Source organism: Cricetulus griseus, chromosome 4, assembly GCF_003668045.3.
Source record: "Cricetulus griseus strain 17A/GY chromosome 4, alternate assembly CriGri-PICRH-1.0, whole genome shotgun sequence".
NCBI lineage: Eukaryota > Metazoa > Chordata > Mammalia > Rodentia > Cricetidae > Cricetulus > Cricetulus griseus.
Window position 1 is genome coordinate 84,077,785 of NC_048597.1, and position 20,045 is coordinate 84,097,829.

Here is a 20,045-nt window from a genome sequence, read left to right on the forward strand (position 1 = left end):
CAATGTCTTATGGTTCCCAACTAGGACATTAATATGTCTTCATGAGAAAATTACAATTTACTGAATTTTGTAAAATGGTTAGTACAGATGCCCCTCAAGGCAAATATGAATGTGTCCCATAAAGACACATTGTCCAATTCCATCGTGATTTCTGAGGAATCATGCTGAGAACCAAAAGTCAGTGTAGGGGCACAGAACACAGGATCCTGAAATACATAGTCCTCCAGCCTAGAAATGATTCTGACTATTGAACTGTCAACATACGAGGGAGGACACAGAACATGAATGAGAATGAACTGTCTAGTTAGCCCATATCTGCACTATTAAATAACAGGGCAACATCAATATTAACAAGCCAAACTGACATTATAGTCCCTTGATAAGTGTTTTGGAGAGATCCGGTAAATTGCCCAAGGGAAAAAAAAAAAACAAAAACAGAAAATTGCAAGCTTGGATTAAATCCATGCATTTGAGTGCAAAGCTCACACTTGTACCCAGAGCTGACACAGGGTGGGTGGGTCTGACATCAGTGGCCTGTGTCACACATGAGAAGTTACCCAGCAGAGGACGGGCCAGCAGGCAGCTCATCTGCGCTCATTCCATGACCTTCTTTCTTTTTAATTGCTCACGCCTTTTGGCTTTTGAAAAGACCACTTTGCACGTGTATTTGTTTCAATGTGACTGTGGAAAAAATGGAACAAAATTATTAATGGGCCTCAGCAAATTGCTTGTTTCAACCATGTAGAATTTGCATGGTGAGGGGGGATTGGGGATGAGCTTAAAATTAGAAGCAGATTCCCATAGTGGTCACCAATAATAGCTCTGTGACCTTGACTAAGTGACTTAACACTCATACCCTCTCATTAGAAAGAAGAGACTAGCACTGGCCTCACTGAGTTGTGATTGAGTACACCAGGCTGGCTCAGCCCCTACAAGGCACAGTTCTGTGTTAGTGCCGTCCAGTCTGCTATTGTAAAATGCAAGGTGAGTGCTTTGTCAACAGCAGGCAATAAGATTCCTCAAGCCCTGCACTTCCTGAAACCATCATATTGGAGATTGGGTTTCAACATACAAATCGGTAAGGGGCAGGCAGAAGGCAGGTTCTGAAAACATATAGGGTTGAGGATATGGCTCCAAGAGTTAAGTGCTTGCCTTGTGAGGACCACAGTTTGCACTTGAGAACATGAGAAATCCAGGCACAGTGGTGCATGCTTGTAATCATAGCACTGAGGAGTCAGAGACAGGCAGATCCCTGAAAGTCACTAGCTGCCCACCCTAACCTAACTGGCCAGGCCCAAGTCCCAGTGAGAGACTCTTGTCTCAAAAGAGCAAGTGAAATGGCTCCTGTGGAATAACATCTGAGCTTGTTCTCTGGCCTCCATATTTATTCATGCATGTGTGCATACATGTGTACCCTCATACATGTGCACCTGCACACACATGAATATGTACACACATATACAAACAAAAATATTGGCAGTAGCTAGTATAATGTTACTAACAAGTAGTTTTTTTTTTTTTTTCATGAGTAATTCCTGGCAATGCACTAAGGTCTTAGAGTGCACAATCTCATCTTTTTGTCACAACCCTTTAGGGTCACTGCCATTGTCAGCGTGACACACCTGAGGGTAGAAGGACCCTCAATTGAGGAAATGCCTCCATCAGTTTGGCTCTTGAACTTTTCTGTGGAACATTTTCATGATTGCTAATTGATGGAGGAGGGCCCAGCCTACTGTGGGCAGTGCCATCCCCAGGTGGGTGAGCCTGGAATGTATTTTTAAAAAGTAGCTGAGCAAGCCAGGGAAAGCAAGCCCATATTCCTCATTGTTGTCTGCTTCAGTTCCTGCCTCCAGGTTCCTGTCTTGGTGTTCAGTCCTCCGTGATGGATCGTGGTCTATCAGCCAAATAAACCCTTTTGTCCCCAAAAGGGTTTTGGTCATGGTGTTTATCACATCACCAGAGAGCAAACTAAGGCAGTGTGGAAAATTCAGAAATGTGTATGCATCTATCCGAAACAACACTGCTCAGAATTTCTAAGAACCGTTAGTAGAAACACCTTGAGCTTCCATTGATGAGAGACTAACTGTATACATTATAAGTCTGCAATGGACAGCTGTTTGGCAATGAAGGTGAACCAGGTCCATGGAACACAACAGAGATGAAAATCACTCACAGTGTTTTATAAAAATTGCCAGACTATGCAGTGTGACTTCACTGGTCTAACTTTCCTAAACTCAATGATACTGTGTATGAGAGCAAAAAAACTGAAAAAAGGAACACATGACAAAACCATCTTGCCCTAACTGGGGAAGAAGGAGACAGCTCTGCTGCTCCTGGCTGCCAGGAGCATTTGGGAGGCCACTCCTCCACCTGGGCAGCAGTACTGTGGGCTCTGACTATTTATTCATGAGTCAGTATCACAGTGTTTTAAATCATTGTGCTTATTAAGAAAATCAATGTAGGTCCCTGTGAGAGGTCTCCCATAATACATCCGGTGGGCTCGTTGTAGTGATGCCTGGAGAGGTTGTAATGAAAATGAAGAAAAGGTGTATTTTTTTCCTGTTCTATGGTCTGTGGTGGTTTAGGGAAGATGTGGGGTTTATTTAAATATGTGTGCACTTTGGGTGGCTGAGGTTTGATCTGTAATCTTCGCTAGTTAACTCAGTTTAAATCAAAAACACATCAGGTGACAAAGAACAATTTAGCTTCCTGTTGACCCTCTAGTTTTCACTTATCATCTCATCCATTAGCAGCATCAATCATGGTTTCCCATTAACTAGAAGCTACGGTATTGAACAATTACTGTTTTATAAAACAGCCCTGTTTTGCCTCAGACTGGATTTTCATGGAGGAGATTCAGCTTTGTTAAAAGGAAACAGAGGAAGGGTATTTCCTTTGGTCCAGCAACCCTGAGCATCATCTGAGGGGACTCAGGCTGGATGCACAGACAAGCTCTCCCATCCCCTCCCTGTACGCTCTTTCTTTGACTGCAGACCATGGCATACATACACAAACATTGACTCTCGGGCTCAGGCTTTCTTCTTCACTAGTCTCCTGTCGTCCTTACAGCCCAGCTCAAGCATTGCATTCACCAGTGAAGCTCCCCTGGCTCTTCTCTTTCCCAAAGAGAAACCTTCACCCACATCATCTCTGGGCTGACGCTTTCTGTGTTATCTTGCCATTGCTGATGTGTCTGTCTCACTGGTGTCTCACTTTGACTCTTAACTTGGGAAGCTGACCCCACCTAGGTGTATGGGAGCTGCCTGATAAACCATGTGATGGACAGAGAACTGAAGCCATGTGGGGGATCTTTCAGAGTGGAGAAACTAGACAGCCATTGCAGTAACACCTCAGTAAATGACTGTGGGCATCCTTAATTCACTCTAAGTTGACCACAAAGAGGCTCTTCCCCTGGAGAGGGAAAACATATGTGTCCCAAAGCATTTATTTTCTTATGCTCTCAAACTGTCAAAGTTAAATTACCAAGTAAAATCAGGCAAATAACCAGACAAATCCTGGGCTTGCCTCACTAAAACCAGTCCCAAGGAGTAAAACCCCAATGACTATTTGTATTGGTGTCAAAAATGTGAGTAATCTCCCCACCACTGCTCACTTACACACAGTTTCTCAGATTTAATAGACCAGGCAGTGTCTCAAATCCCCAGGAGAACTGGTGTGTTTTCTTCCCACAAACCCATGCTCCTCAGAGCTTTGCTCATTTGGTTTGAGAATGTACAATGATCTCTCAATACTCACTCAGAAAAGGCCTGTTCATTATGAAGTGGGGAGAGGGGATGGAGACGGAATGAAAAGGAGAGAATAAGAATAGTGTCTCAGGCTTCTACTGCTGTGATAAAGCTCCTTGACCAAAAGCAGCTTGGGGAGGTTTATTGCACCCTTCAGGTCACACGCCATCACTGCAGGAAGTCAGGGCAGGAACTCAAGGCAGGAACTGAAGGAAGGGCCATAGATGAACACTTATTAGCTTGCTCCCCATGGATCACTCAGCCTGCTTTCTTATAGATTCCAGTACCACCTCCCTGGGGTGGCACTGCTCATCTCAGTCATCAAAAGAAAATGTACCACAGGCTTGCCCACAGGCTCATCTGATGGAGACATTTTCTCAACATGGGTTCCCACTTCCTAATGACTCTAGTGTGTGTCAAGTTGACAAAACACTAACTGGTTCAAGGAGGTCTCCAAAAGCCAGGAATTCACCCCCATCTCAAGGTTGATTTTCTTTTCCTTAGAGAGAAGAAACATGGTTGGTTATTTAGCAAAGATAGCCAACTCATTTTATTTATAAATACTTAGGGAGTAGGTGAGTCACATGGAACATATTATCTACTGGGACCTATAGGTGGGTAAGCAAGGCCCTCAACTGTCTTTCGATGTGGGAGAGGACCAGAGATTGGTGGGAGCATCTGGAGTCCCCCATGATGGGGTCCGAGGCAGGATTCAGCCAGAGACAAGCAGAGAGGGAAGGCTACAGTAGTCTGAGTTTGGAAATTACAGTAAATTGGGGGACGGGGAGTGGACTACCTGTAGAGAGAAAGAAAATATGTATGTCTCAGGGATGGTGTTCTACTGAGTGTGAAGAAATGAGGAAGGATAAGAGAGCCAGGGTCAGTGTCTCTGGTGGAGGCAAAGGGAACACCCTTTGGGCTGAGGAGGAAAGAGAGAGAAGTTTTAAGTAACAGAGTTTAACTGGACCATATTGGATGTGACTGAGCACATGGATGCTGTCTAAAGTAAGACATCATCTACAGGTTAGAGCTCAAATAGTAGGACATCCGTAAAATGAGAAATCAAAGCGAAAGAAACCAACATATCAAGAACCATACAGTGGAAGCCGGGCGTTGGTGGCACACGCCTTTAATCCCAGCACTTGGGAGGCAGAGGCAAGTGGATCTCTGTGGGTTCGAGGCCAGCTTGGTCTCCAGAGCGAGTGCCAGGATAGGCTCCAAAGCTACACAGAGAAACCCCATCTCGAAAAACCAAAAAAAAAAAAAAAAAAAAAAGAACCATGCAATGTGGGTTAAAGGGGTCTACCACGTATCTCTGCATACTGGATTTTTAAAAAGACAACACTAGAGTGAGAATAAGAGGTACTAAGAGTTTTGAAAGAGAGTAAAATGGATTTCCCACAAAAGGTTGAGATTTATCATAGCATCAGGCTATTGTTAGCAACCCAGGAACCCAAAAGGGAAATCCCTTTGTATCTCAGGGTAAAATGAGTACCACGTTAAAATTTGGAATTAAAGCAAATGTTTGACTAGAAGAAATTTTGAGCAGTGCAAACATAAAAAAATATTAAAAAATTAAAACATAAAAAAATAGTGTTCTGCCAAAATAGAGAAGCTGACCACAAAACAGGAAGCCACTAAAGAAACTGGCCACAAAACAAGAAACCATGGAAACCTAGAACATATGAGCCTCACATAGGAAGAGGCAAAAGCTGGGACCAGCATGGAGGCCAGGCTGGAACCTGTAAGGTCTACCCTTGGCTACTAGCCTCCCCCAGCCTGGCTCTGCCTCCTAAAGTGACAGAACCTTCCAAAACATCGACACCAGCTGAAGATCTAGTGTCCAGGCCCCAGGAACCTCCAGGGCCACTTCGACTTAAACTACAAAACAGAAGGAATGTGAGCCCTTCCACCCAAGTCACACTGCTGAGAGAGGCCTGGGGAAGGTCCTTTGTTATAGAGGCAACAGGAAACAGAGGCCTAGGTGAGGAGAAAAGAGAGCCAATTACAAGGACTGCTAGGCAGGCCAGGCAGACCTGGGACAGCCTAGCACAGTCTGGGACCAGACCGCCAGGCCCTCCTTCATTTCATGAACCACACAGACCTGAGGTTGATTTCTCTCATTTTACTATTGCCTTGAAATGGAAGCAGTGCAATCTCATCAAAAATAGTCAAGCCATTAAGTCTTGCTGCTTAGAACCCAGGGCTACCCAACGTCCAATTACTTAATACCCTCGTTATTTTGTGTGATAACATAAGACAATACCTTGAATCCTATTCAGCAACTAGCATTTTCATTTACCGTGGACATCTTTTCATGTCAGTACAATATGGAGACAGTTCATTCTTTTTAATGACAGCATGGTACTCCATGGCTTGGATATATATCACACTTTATTTAGTCTCCAATGTGAATTTTGTCTATGTTCACATATTTTTGATGTAAATTATGTACTGTCTTTGAGCATATATTTGGCATGCCTGGAGAAGTACTCCACAGTGAGATTTACAGGAGTAGAATTTCAGAGTCAAGATTATCAGTCCTTAACTTTCCAGTTGGTGTTGTAGACTGTGCTCCATGAGAGCAGAATGGAAAGCGATGTTCAGGCTAACTAAATATTCATGAGTACTTTGACTGTAAAGCAGGAAACATGTTAGGTGACTTTGGAGGCAGCTACTGTTTCCCTGATTAATTCCCAGGAGTATTGGTCTCTTTTCCGATTCGTTGATCTAGAATAAAAGCAGAGGGCAGGGACAGAAGGATGAGGTTAGCCCTGTGTTTGTTGCCTATGATTTCTGGAGAGGGGATGGTGGGTGGGCTCCTAAGGCCTCCAAGTCACAGCCCCCTGCAGCCTCAGTAGACCTTCAGTATGTGTGTACATACATACAAACCTTTACTACGGCTCTCAAGACTAAGAGCTGGAAAGGGGTGGGGGAGTAGATATATTTGGACATGGTAAAACCTAAATCTATGGACAGTGAAAGACAGTATTAAAATGTTTGAAGAGGGAGAATCAGCAAAGCATAATTTAAATATCCGGGGAAGGGCTGCTCTGCAAAGTAAATGAAGAGTGCATATTGGGGATAAAAATGGGCACAGTGTCTCTCCACGCACATGCTTGCAGTTAGATCACTGTTAAACGAAGACACACATATGATTACTGTGTAAAGACCTTTGGTGTCTGCCAGTAATTGCACACCTACACCAGCAGGGCATGGGCCTGGAGAAAGTGACTCGCACACTCTGTCCAATGGGAGCACGAATGAGTGGACATGTAGTGGACAATGGCAGTCTACCCAGCAACATTGAGCATGAGCAGAGAGAAGGCACTCCGACCCCCAGTCATCTCCTGAGGACATCAGCATGTGCTCCTAGATCACACCCATGCCCAGGTTATCTCTCCTGCAGGGACAGGATGGTTCAGCTGCAACCGAGGGGGCTAGTGATCTCTCAGTCACCTCTGGAAATGAATTAGAGCCAGATGAGGTCCCCCGTGGCTAAGCAGATATTTTTGTCTACTCCATCCCTCCCTGGCCTCAGTAGACCAAGTTGGTGCCTAAGTACGATGAAAATTCAATTCCTTGATGTTTTGTGAGGTCACTGGGTAGTTGGCCCACCAGAGTAAGAGTTGTTTTCATCAAACCAGAGACAAGTGGGCACATTACAGGTAATAACTTAGAACTAAATTCCATTTGTTATAAATAACAAATTATCCAACGATTTCCTTGTTGTTCTGTTTGCCTTTTATTGCTCTGTCTTTTTCACAGCAGCTTGTGTTATGGTGCCTCAAATAACCACCCCTTTCTGTTCATCTTTACAAACTGTGTAGGAACGAAGAAAGAAGCACAGAAAGACCCAGATGCTAACAAACCTGCTGTGTCGTCTCCCAAGAGAACAGCAGCTTCTTCCACCAAGCTTCACTCACCAGGTACTTATACGCGTGGTTGCGGCTGTTTCGAGAGGCCTGAGTTTGCCTTCAGATGGCTGTCATTGTGTGCATGCCAGCCTGACACACAGGCTGGGTTTGCCTCATTCGATACCAGAGGAACATGTTTGGACACGAGTTTTGTTCATAAAAACAAGATGCTATGCTACGTACATGTGGGAGAATTTCTTTGCAAAGGAATATGTGCTCTTATTAAAACATGTAAAAATAATTCAGTTGGGAAAAAACACCACACTTTGAAGTTAGACCTCAAGTAGTATTTCATAAAGGGAAGAGAAACAAGTTGAATGTAATGATATCTAGCGTCGAATTGTTTCCAATCCATGCCTGAAATGAATGTTTTAAAAGCTGAAATACGGAAATATCTATATCAATGAAATGCCAAGCAATTAATAATTAATACATGTTAAATCACCTGTATGTAAAGTGTACATCTTGGTCAGTTTTGACATGTGTACTCATCCATGAGGTTACCACCTTTCAATGAGAACACTCATCCATCTTCTCCCAAAATGGCCTGGTGATCTTGTCAGGCCCATGTGCCCAGCCCACCACACCCCAATCCCAACCATCTCTGGTCTATTCAGTCACACTAGTTTGTGTTGTAATACATTGCTATCTTACTGTCTTCTTTAATAACTGCTTCCTCCACATTGGTGAATATCCTAACGTGTTAGCTACTTTTCTGTGGCTGTGATAAAACAGCATGACCTGTCGGCAGCAGAGGAGTGTGTGAAGTCCCGTGTGACTGCGTGCTGTTGACATGGGCACAGCATATCAAGGACCCAGTGCTTCAGTCTCAGAGGGAGACAGTGTGTGCAAAAAAATTGGCCACCATAGTTTTCTCCCCCTAGATGTTCACAGCCTAAAGACGGCTCCCCTACTGAGATTGCCCTTGCTAGAATTAACTAACCCTGCCTTCTTGTTCAGATGATGTAATAACCCCACCTATCTATATAATAAACACAGTGAGCTTCCAGGGTACTTGGGTTTCTCCAGCCACGAACCCAGACCACCCAATCCCAGCTCTTTATCTGTGTATTCATCTTTCTGTCTGTTCTTCATTTCCTTGCCACCCCAGTCAGGTCCAAATCCTTGGAGGCTGTGCAAGGACTTGGTAGTGACCAAGCCAATTTCTTAGGGCTTAAGGTTCCAGATCCTGTCATTGTGGGGCAGCAAGCAGCCAGCATCGTGGCTTCATCAGAAAGCCAGGCGCTCATAACCCCTACTATAAGCAGGAAGCTTAGAGAAGAGTCCCTGGGAATTGTGGGATATTTTAAAACCCCAAGCTAACCCCCAGTGATGACGTCCTCCAGCAAGGCCACACCTCCTAAACCTACCTAACATCAGCAGCAACAGTAGACCAAGTGTTCAATACATGAGTCCATAGGGAGTAGAACTACAGAAGGTGTGGCCTTGTTGGAAGAAGTGTGTCACTGTGGGCCTTGAGGTCTCCTATGCTCAAGCCATGCCCAGTGTGACAGTCTTCACTTTCTGCTGCCTGTGGATCAAGATATAGAACTCTCTGCTCCTTCTCCAGCACTGTGTCTGCCTGTGTGCAGTCATGTCCCACCGTGAAAATAATGGACTAAACCTCTGAAGCTATAAGACACCCAATTAAATATTTTCTTTTCTAAGAGTTGCCATGGTCCTGGTGTCTCTTCACAGCAGTAGAATCCCTAACTACGACACTGGCTGTATGGTTCATTAACTGCTGTGGGATGTCTGTACACTGAGAAGATGTATTGCTGTGATTGGTGTAATAAAAAGCTGAAAGACCAGTAGCTAGGCAGGAGAGATAGGTGAGACTTCCAGGCAAGGAGAGACCACTGGGCAGAAGGTGGGGTCGCCAGATAGACAGAGAGGAAACAGGATTGGCAGTACAGAGAAAAGATAACCAAGCATATAAAAGAACATAGACTAAAAGATATGGCTTAATTTAAGTTATAAGAGCTAGGTAAGAACAAGCCTAAGCTAAGGCCAGGCTTTCATAATTAATGTCTCCATGGATTTTTGTTGTTGTTGTTTGTTTGTTTTGTTGTTGTTTTTTGTGTGTGTGAGTGGTTGGCCCAAAGAAAAATCTGACTATACTTAACTTCTTTAAATTGTGCCAAATTGTTTCCTAAAGTAATTTTCCATTTGCATTCCCTGAGGTAATGTGTCAGGGTTATAGTTCCCCCACCTCCTCGCCATGCCCACTGTGCCTACTCACCTCTTTCAGGAAAGCCCATACTCCCACTTACTAGTGGCTACAAAGGATCAGACACAGGACACAGATGAGCATCTGGGAGAAGTGTCCTTAGTATGGGAACCAGAAAGTCCTTCTGTGATGGCATCTGTCTCCGTGGCTTTAGAGAATGCTCTGCAGTATGTCTAACCAGGCAAGAAACTCTCTAGAACCCACAGTTTAGGGATGCCTAGAAACTTCAGCATATACATATAATTGATTATTTACTCAACCCCAACCCCTCACTCCTCCTCAGAGGTCAAAGGTAATTAAATTCAGGCAAAATGACAGTAAAATATCCACAGACCTGACCACAGGTCAATCAGATGGGAGACAGTTCTTCAAACAAGCTTCCTGTGCCCCCTGGGTTACTCTAGTTTGGGTCAAGATGACAAAGACCAGCACCCTAGACAACTGCTGGTAAACAACTGCCAGTATTAAGTAGGAAAACAGTGCTCTGTCTTGCAAAGCCTTCTGAACGGTGTTTAAATTCATAAAAAATAAAGCTATCCACAAAGAACTCGCATGCCCTTGGGATATGGCTCTGCTAGGGCAATGGCCAAGTTCACAGAGGACTTACCCTTCAACTGAGAAGCTATCAAAGCTGTGTACAGTCCTTGCTTCCACCTTGTTTACAAGTGTGAAGGTCATGGCCTTCTGTCATATTATCATTGTGCAGACGCCAGCACAGCTCTGTTGCTATGTCTGATAAGCTTTCCAGATTCAATTAAACCTGTTCCATCTATGGTGCTCCTCCGGGTAGTGACCGGATGCTGCAAATGAATTTTTAATATTTGCTTTCCATCTTCAAACCCCGTGTCCTCCCCAGTGCTTAGCCTTTGCACGCAAACTGTTGGAAGCTTAGCCTTTGCACGCAAGCAGCTGCTGACATTCACCTTTGTGTTGATGTCCAGTTACTGGCCTCCCCCAGGGCTAAGCTGTCACATGACATTGTGGTCAGCATAGATTCCTTTTGCCCTAACTTGATTTATGCAGCTGGTAGGATAGCTTGAAAGAAACTGTGGCTGAGGTAGGATTTGAACGATGTGAATGTAGTCTAGATTTAGGGCAAGCTGCTATCCCTGTGAGATGTGCTGGAGACACAGACTAGCCCCACATATGATGAAATGGGAAGCACCCTGGGCATAGGAGAGCCAGAGGACCTGGGATGCTTCCCTGGATTGGTCCCTCTTGGACAGCTGTCGGCCGAAGACCAAAGATAAGCCTGATTGTTTCCTTGCTCACCCACTGGACCTTGCAGGACACTAGATACAGAGAAACACCCAATAACAAAGTATTAGGGACCTTAAGACTTCTAGCAAGACGCATATAAAATCTGATTGGCAAGTCAGTGCTTGTATGGTTCTTTGAACATTGCTAATTTAGAGGTAAGGACCCTTGCACAATATTGTTAAAACTGTAAATTTGTGTAGCTATGGTGACCATTGAGATTCCACAATCACAAACCATTTTCAACGAAAGCAACAGAGAACTCCATAGCCAGCCTCATTTCTGAGTGCTCCCCTCCTGATGAGGAAGCTCTGGCAAGTGGGCTTTGGTCAGGTCTTGACAGTGATTGAGAATTAGGGTACAACCAACAAGGAGTTCTAAACAAGGGCTGTTTCACTGGGTCACTTAGTGTCACAGAGTAGTTAAGCTTACTGTGTTGATTCTGAAAGTCAAAGTTCTCAGGGGAGCCTCTGACTTGGCCAGGGATGTCAGTTGCTGGGTGACCCCTAGAGGAGAAATGTGAGCTGACTGCATGCATTCAGTTGGATACTGGAAATTTGAGTATATGAATAAAAACAATGTAGTAATAATAGTACCAGTTTAAAAGAAACTTTCAATGGTAATAACTTTTTTTTAACCTAATGATTACAATGCTGGCGAGTTTTATGTCAACTTAACACAAACTAGAGTTGCTGGAAAACAGGGAGCCTTGAGAGAATGCCTCCATAAGATCCAGCTGTAAGACATTTTCTTAATTAGTGATTGATGAGGGAGGGCCCAATCCACGGTGGGTGGTGCCATCCCTGGCCTGGTGGTCCTGGGCTCTGTAAGAAGGTGGCTTGAGCAGTCATGAAGAGCAAGCCAGTAAGCAGCATCCCTCCATGGTCTTTGCATCAGCTCCTGCCTCCAGATCACTGCCTTGAGTTCCTGTCCTGACTTCCTTTAATGATGAACTGTGTTAGAGGAGTGTAAGCCAAATAAAACCCTTCCTCCCCAACTTGCTTTTTGGTCATGATGTTTCATTACAGCAATAGTAACCCCAACTAAGACAATAGTAGTAATAAAAATATAATTTTAAATATGGTAGGTGCTGGCTCAGCACATCAGAGCACTTGTTGCTCTTGCAGAGGACCTGGATGGGACTTACAGCATCCACATGGTGGCTCACAACCATCTTTAACTTCAGTTTCAGAGGACTGGATGCGCCCTCTGACCTTCATGAACACTGCACACATGTGGTGCACATATATACATGCAAGCAAAACAGCCATACACATGAAATAAATATTGAAAAGATATATGACTGCTAGTTATGCAGGGACAGGTGGATCTCTATGAGTTCAAGGCCAGTCAGGTCTACAGAATGTGTTCCAGGAGAGCCAAAGCTGTTACACAGAGAAACCCTGTCTCTAAAAAACAAAAACAAAAACAAAACAGTGTGTGTGTGTGTGGGTGGGGGGGGGTAGATCACAGGATCCTTTCCATCCAGGAGTAAATATGACAGTTAAAAATATAAGAGGGGTTGGAGAGATGGCTCAGCAGTTAAAAGACTATGCTACTCTTGTAGAGGACCCGAGTTCAGTTCCCAGCAGCAACCATGTTGGGTGGTTCACACCTACCTGGAACTCCAGCTCGTAGGCTCACTTCTGGCCTGTTGTGTGTGTGCTCACATACATGTTCACATATGCACATATATATATATAAATGAAATGAATCTATAACATATGTTCACAGGGCAGAGTGAGTGGGGGAAGGAGCATGGCCTAGAGCTGACTACGTAGACCAGGCTGACAGCCTGAGTTCACTGTGGTTTCCTTTAATTTCTGGAGGAAACGTCTTCTGTGATAGAGATGCCAGACACCTAGTGCCTTGGCATTAGGTATTTTATAAAGTCACCAGCCATCTCACAGTGGTAAGATGACAAAGAACAACCATGGGGCAGAGGCGTCTCATTGCAGCCTTAGACCTAGTCTTCCAGCGGGTCCCAGCAGTAAAACTTCTCCCTTCTTCTGCTGAGATTTCCTCAGAAGCTGTTTTTTTTTTTTTGTTTGTTTGTTTGTTTGTTTTGTTTATTTTTCTGGTGACACGCAATTCAAGCATGAACTATCTAAAACTTTCCAGTATGTTTTCTGGAATAGAATATATTTTGATCACATGAAGAAAATTTTTGAGGAGCAACTCTGCCTAAGTCCCAGAAATTAAGATATGTCACCCGTGAGGTGCCATCTCAGTCTCTGATGACTTGTTAAGGAGATGATTCCATTACTGTTATGTCTACTGCTAAGTCACTTACCGAATGAGGCTGTGTCAAAATCCACCTTGCTCTGTGTCTCTGGGTGTCAGACACTGTGTTTGGGGGTTGTCTCTTGATCCTGGGATCCTGAAAAGAAACAAAATTCAGAAAAGAAAGAAAGAGCCACTGAATGACTTGAGGTGATCCAGGGACATCTGCCTGAACACAGAAAGACAATGCCTGAGATATCAGGCCATGGCCACCTGCAGGCTCTCTGGCTACCTATGCAGACAGTGCGTCTCTGTGCCTCAGTGGAGGGACGGTGGCCCATGGGTTCTTGGCCATGATGGCCTTCTTCCCAATGAGCTCTTTCCCAGAGCCTTATCATCCTCAAACTTCAGCCTAAAATGCCCCCCCTTCTGTCCCTCCCTAATCCTGCCCTTGGCCCCTGGCAAACTTCTGGTTCATTCTGCAAGCTACACCACCTCACATTTGCCTCACATGAGCTTTGTGGGTAGGGTGGGGAGTGACAACTTCCTTCACACTGCAGTAGGAACAGAGAACGGCTTAGTGCAGGTGATGAACCACCTCACATCTCTGGGAAGATCATTCTACTTGTAATATAATGAAGATAAGAAGCAGTGGGGAGTTGGGGGGGGGGCTTGGACCAGATCTATAGCTGTGGGCATGCTATGAAGCCAAACTGGGGGACTCCCAAAACATTGGTACAGTAAGAACTAAGCTCCCACTCCACCCCCAAATCAATTTTTCAGCCGACCTTGACGCTGAAGAACAAGGTCACTAGAGGGGCCATGTACAGGGCAGGAAGGGGCTTGCATCATTACTCTGGTTCTAAGGAAGGAGCCGCTACATTCTCAGAATCCTGACTTCTACTCTAGTTGATGCTGGATTGATTTCCCAGTAGTCATTTGTCTAAGGGCAGTAAGTACATAAAGTAGATTGAATACAGACGATGTAAGATTTAATGTGAAGCCCCATAGCTTCTGTCTCAAACGCCAGTTCTAACTATAAGTTCATTATGTGTACAGGCTGTGGGTCTGGCTGGTTTTGCTGTTTGATGCTTTTATTTATTTGCAAGGCTTTTATAATAAGTTTATAAATTTATTGAAATACCCTTTAGGAAATAAGGAAGAAAGAAAGAAAGAAAGAAAAAAGAAAGAAAGAAAGAAAGAAAGAAAGAAAGAAAGAAAGAAAGAAAGAAAGGAAGGAAGGAAAGGAAGAAAGGAAGGGAGGGAAGATAGATAGATAGATAGATAGATAGATAGATAGATAGATAGATAGATGTAAATTTCCTGCTTCATTCTCTACAAGTAGGCCTAAAGCAATGGTGGAAGCTGAAAGAAATTTGGTGGTGTGTTTGTTACTGTTTTCTAAGCATGAACTTCACACTTAAAGTCAGTAAACAGAATAAATGATATGAATCCCAGCCTGTTTTGTCTGTTTAATACTTGAAATGACAAACTATGGGCAGCTCTTTCCCTGCCCTGTAGGTCTGGGGAGCTCCTGTGAGAAGCTGCAGTTGAATGGAATACCACAAGTGACTGTTTTCTGTCTTCATAGGGTACCCAAAGCAGAGGACCACTGCTTCTCGAAATGGGATCACACCCAAGCCTGACCTGCAGGCCCGAGAGGCAGAGCGGCAGCTGGCGCAGAGACTAAGGGACAGGTGTGAGTGGCAGGCCAGGCAGCTGGGCCTGGCTAGAGGGGAGCTGAAGAAGGCCATCCGAGGCTTCGACGCCCTGGCTGTGTCTACTCAACATTTCTTTGGAAAGGTGAGGCTGTGGCTGTGAATGCTAAAGTTCTTACCTACTTGGGTGCTGGAGCTAAAGCGATGGTCTTTGAAGTGTGTGCGACTGAAGGGTGTGGGGATAGAGTTGTCATATGAAATCTCCTGCAGCATTCTAGAATATTCCAGGAGCCCAAAACTCATCAAAGAAACTAAACAACCTTGGTTACAAAAGAGAAAAGTGAGAATAGAAAGAGAGAGAGAAAGAAAGAAAGAAAGAAAGAAAGACAGGAAGGAAGGAAGGAAGGAAGGAAGGAAGGAAGGAAGGAAGGAAGGAAGGAAGGAAGGAAGAAAGAAAGAAAAGGATACATACAAGGGGCTGGAAAAGGAAATGTTTGAAACAGACAGTATGTGCTTCTTTGCATTTTCAAAAACACATGGGCTCATTCTGATGTTTTGACTGAGGCCACAAGGAGACAGGACCTTGGGGTCATCTCCCTTGACTGCTGGTGGGAAATGCACTGGGCAGGCCCGAGGGACATGCTCCTCTGAGCCCAACAGCACGGGCTAGAGAAGGATCTCCACTGAACACTATTTCTCTAGAAATGCAGAATGCCCATTTCTTGTCACAAAGGTTTCTTGAGGGTAAAAATGAGCATTTATTTTAGAGATTTGAATATAATGCCCATTTTTGTTGTTGATGTTGCTGTAATAAAACATCCAAGAATGGGTAGTTTGTTTAGAAAACAAAGTTCATTTTGCCTCATAGTTCTAGAGGCTGAATACCTGAGAGCATGGCTCTAACACCTGCTGGGCTTCTGGGGAAGGCCTCAGACTGTTTTGCCTCATAGTGTAAAGCAGAAGGGCAAGCAGGCATGCAGAAGAGAGGGGGCAGGTGATGGGGAATGTCCTTCTGTGTGCTGTGAATGTATGTTTCTCTTATTGGTTGATGAATAAAGCTGTTTAGGCCAATGGACAGGCAGGGTTTAACCAGATGGGAAATTCAAACAGGGATAGAGAAAGGTGGAGTTGGAGAGATGCCATGTAGCTGCTGAGGAAGCAAGAGGTCCAGGCATCACCTGCAAGTCAACATCACGTACAGATACACAAATTAATAGAAATGGATTAATAATTAAGAAGGAGCTATCCAATAAGAAGCCTGAGCCATTGGCCAAACAGTTTATAATTAATATAAGCCTCTGTGTGTTTATTTGAACTAAAGGGCTACAGGACTGGGCTGGACAGAAACTCCGTCAACAAGCAGGGTGTCTCAGAGTTTCTATTGCTATGAAGAGACACCATGACCACAGGAACTCTTATAAAGAAAACATTTAATTGTTGTGGCTTAATTACAGTTTCAGACCATTCTATTTGTAATGTAATGAAGATAAGAAGCAGAGGAAAGTTGATGGGGGACTTGGACAAGATCTGTAACTGTGGACATGATATATATGCAGTCAACCAGGGGGGGCTCCCAAAACATTGATGCAGTAGGAACTAAGCCCCCAACCCATCCCTGAATAGATGTTATCACCTGACTTTGACAATGAAGAACAAGTTTGACTGAGACACTGGGTGGTATCCTGAGCATAGGAAACCTCAAACCCTGCCCCCACAGTGACACACTTCCTACAACAAGGTCATTCATACTCCAACAAAGCCACACCTCCTAATAGTGCCACTCCCTGTGGATTATGGGGGCCAATGACATTCAAACTACTACACAGGAAGGGAGGGGCAGGGCAGATAACTGAAATGTCCAATGCCGACCTGCTCTCTCAGGAGCTGATCTATTCCCATGAGACAGACATGAATTCTTTCTCAAGCATCCACTTTTTCAGTAGAAGGTTTTGGAGAACCAGCCACACCCAAGTCCTAAGAATGGGTGAGCATTCTGAGCTCCACACGAGGGTCCTCTGGCATGTATAAATAGCAATCGGTAATATATGGTATCAACACCTCCTAAATAGGACTGTGAAGTGCCTAAAACTCTAGCTAATTTAAAGACAAAACAACAGGACATTTAGTTGCACAGTGCCCACTGACTTCTTTCTTAGTCACCCAAGTTGCACTGTAGGGCAATTCTTTGCCCTTCTGTCCCCTCCCTGCCCTCTAGTGGATCAACCCAACCTTTGTCCTTTTCCTTTGGTCTTTTTTCCTTTTTGCTTAAGCTTTCAGCATAGAGTCACTTACTGATCCATTGTTTTAAGGGACAACATGATGCACAGATAGCTGCAAAAACATTCATTTTTACCAATAGCCCCAGCTTCTTCACCAGCCAAAAACTTTCACCCTAGCAATGAATAACCAATTTAGATTTCCCTTCTTTCTGGATGGTCATATTGGTGTCAACGAAATGTCCGCCCCTGCACGAATTATAGAAGTTACAAATGCATTTTTTGATGTGTCAGGGAGGCATGCCTCACCACAGTGAGCATGGGACATCTGTTTTGCACGAGTGAGTAGTCTGTCTTTGGTAGGATGCAGATTTTTCGTAGACTGCCAAGTCTTCGGTAGAAAATAAAGTAGGGAGTTTGCTGAGCTGGGTGACCACAGTTTCACTGTGACACTGCCTACCTATGATTCCTCCTTCCACATGGTTTCCTCAGAGTCTTGATGATTATTTCGTTGGGTAAACACATCCCAGGGCCCTGAGAGATCCTTTGAAATTTTGTCTTGTGTTTTACAAGTTGAACCTTACAGTACCATAGCAAGTAAGAAGCCACTGGGCCAGAATTAAGGGTCCACTCAGATAGCTTTATACCTCTCTACTCCAGAAAACTTCCTTACAGATAATGAGTTGTATTCCTCCGTGGCATACACAAGGCTCTACAGCTAGAAACCCAGGAGAGATAGCAGGTGACGTGTAAGTGTCTCCATCAGACCCCACTACCACCACTGGGGCTGTCCAGGCCTGACATGTCAGTCAGCAAGATGGACGGTGGGACATGATTTTCATTGACTTTTCCGTAAATCACAACCAGCAACTCCAGGCAGGCCTCTAAAACAATCCGTGGGATTTCACCATCCATGTCACGTGTGTGGCCTTTTCTGTCCTTCTGATCACTCTCCCTCTTCCTCTAGATAAACTCCAGCAGAAAAGGGGGGATCAGGAGTGGCATGGTAGGGATCAGACAGGCAGAAACTTCTAATGTCATTGTTGGCTTCCACAACTCATCAGCGCTGCATGTGGTCTGCCTTTAGCAAATGGAACCCAGGGGTCCAACATGGGGTGATCACTGACAAGGCAGATGCCTTGTAGCCTCCGATGGTGGGGTTCTCTGAAGATTCAAGGACTAGGAAGCAGTGGCACCCATGTCACTTCTGTGATAAATTAGATACACTGTCCCCACGTGGAAAAAAAAAAAAAAGGCCCTATGTGGGAAAAATGTCCCCATGTAGGACGAGGCCAGCCACAGAAAGCATGGCCACAGAGACTATTTTTGTGCATTTATTTAATTGTAAGTTCATCACAGCGCACAACTCTTGCAGTCCGTAGTGCAGGGCTTCTCAACCTTCCTAATGCTGCAACCCTTTAGTACAGGTCTTCTTCGTGTTGTAGTGACCCCCAACCATAGAATTATTTCATTGCTACTTCATAACTGTAGTTTTGCTATTGCTATGAATCATAATGTAAATAAATATCTGACATGCAGGATATTTGATATGCGACCCCTGTTGGGCAGGGAGGCTGTCTCACTCGACCCCCAGGTTGAGAACTGCTACCATAGTGTATTGATTGAGTGACAAAGTGTACTGGGATGATGAGGTACCATGCTGGCCAGCAAAAATGCCACCTGTGCCTCTGGGAACCTAAACAGGTCCCTGCTCTCTCTCCATGTGCCTGCTATTGTCCCCGATGGCAACAGCAACCTCATCCTGTGTGCCCTCCCCTGGCTGCATGCTTCTGTCCTTTGTCCTGAGTCTTGGCTCTCTCCACTTCTGAATGGCAAATGCTACCCACGTCTTTGTAAGTTTGTTGTAAGGATGTGGAGAGTTCATGGGAAGAGGCACCTTATGGAAATCCTTGAGAATGATCTTCTGTGAGTGCAAGGAAATCTACAAAGCCCACTGTAGGGGTTCTGCTCTCTAGACAAGATTAGAGCGTATGAGATGGGTGAAGTAAATGCAGCCTGGCCGCTTCGATGTCATTATACAGGTCGCGTTTCCCTGGTCTTGCATCCCTGGTTTGAAATCTGAACTGTTCCAACACCTGAAACTGAGGACTGACAGGGAACAAGTGTGACATTCCACACTGGAACTCCTAAGATGGGCTGCACTTTTAAAATATTATATAAAATTACCTCTATCTGTGCTTCAAGAGTGCATAAGGAACTTAAATGAACACTGTGTTCAGACTTGGATCCCGAGATAACTCATTATGTACCCTGTAAAAACACCCAAGATTCTAAAGAAAAAAATCAGAAATTCCATCCCCAAGCATTTTGGATAAGATATACTGACCTGACTCTATACATAAACAGTGTTTTGTCTGGTCTAGCCCGATCAATTGCTATAGTAAATTTTTACTGAAAGTGTTGAATATGTCTTGAAGGACATATTGAAAATTCATCTCAACACTGGGAACAGCACAGAAGCTCAGATGGACTCCCGCTCCTGGCAGAATGGCTGCGGAAGCTGTGGGCTCTGACAGCTTTACCCGGTGGCCAGGGATTCTGAGATGCCACCCTTAGGTGCCAACATAACCTCACACCTGCCTGCTCTTAACAGCTTTGCCCCTGCAGCCAGTCATGTTCCTCAGCAGGCCAAGCAGACTTGCCGAAAAACATGGTCTCAAACTTCTCCAGGGATGTGGTAATGAACATGACCCTCCTGGGCTCACTTCCCATGGTCCTGCTGACAAGCTGGAATCGGTCTCTTGTTTTTGTTGTTCCTCCAAATGCTACCCTGTAGC

At 44.5% G+C, this 20,045-nt stretch overlaps 1 protein-coding gene across 1 annotated transcript in view; it reads left to right on the forward strand.

Moving 5' to 3' along the window:
• Nucleotides 1-20,045, forward strand: part of Mtus2 (microtubule associated scaffold protein 2) — a 371,456-nt gene that overhangs the window by 275,830 nt on the left and 75,581 nt on the right. The window contains exons 8-9 of the mRNA XM_027413702.2: nt 7,577-7,675; nt 14,965-15,176. Of these exons, the coding sequence (XP_027269503.1) occupies nt 7,577-7,675; nt 14,965-15,176 (311 nt within the window). The remainder of the gene's footprint in view (nt 1-7,576; nt 7,676-14,964; nt 15,177-20,045) is intronic.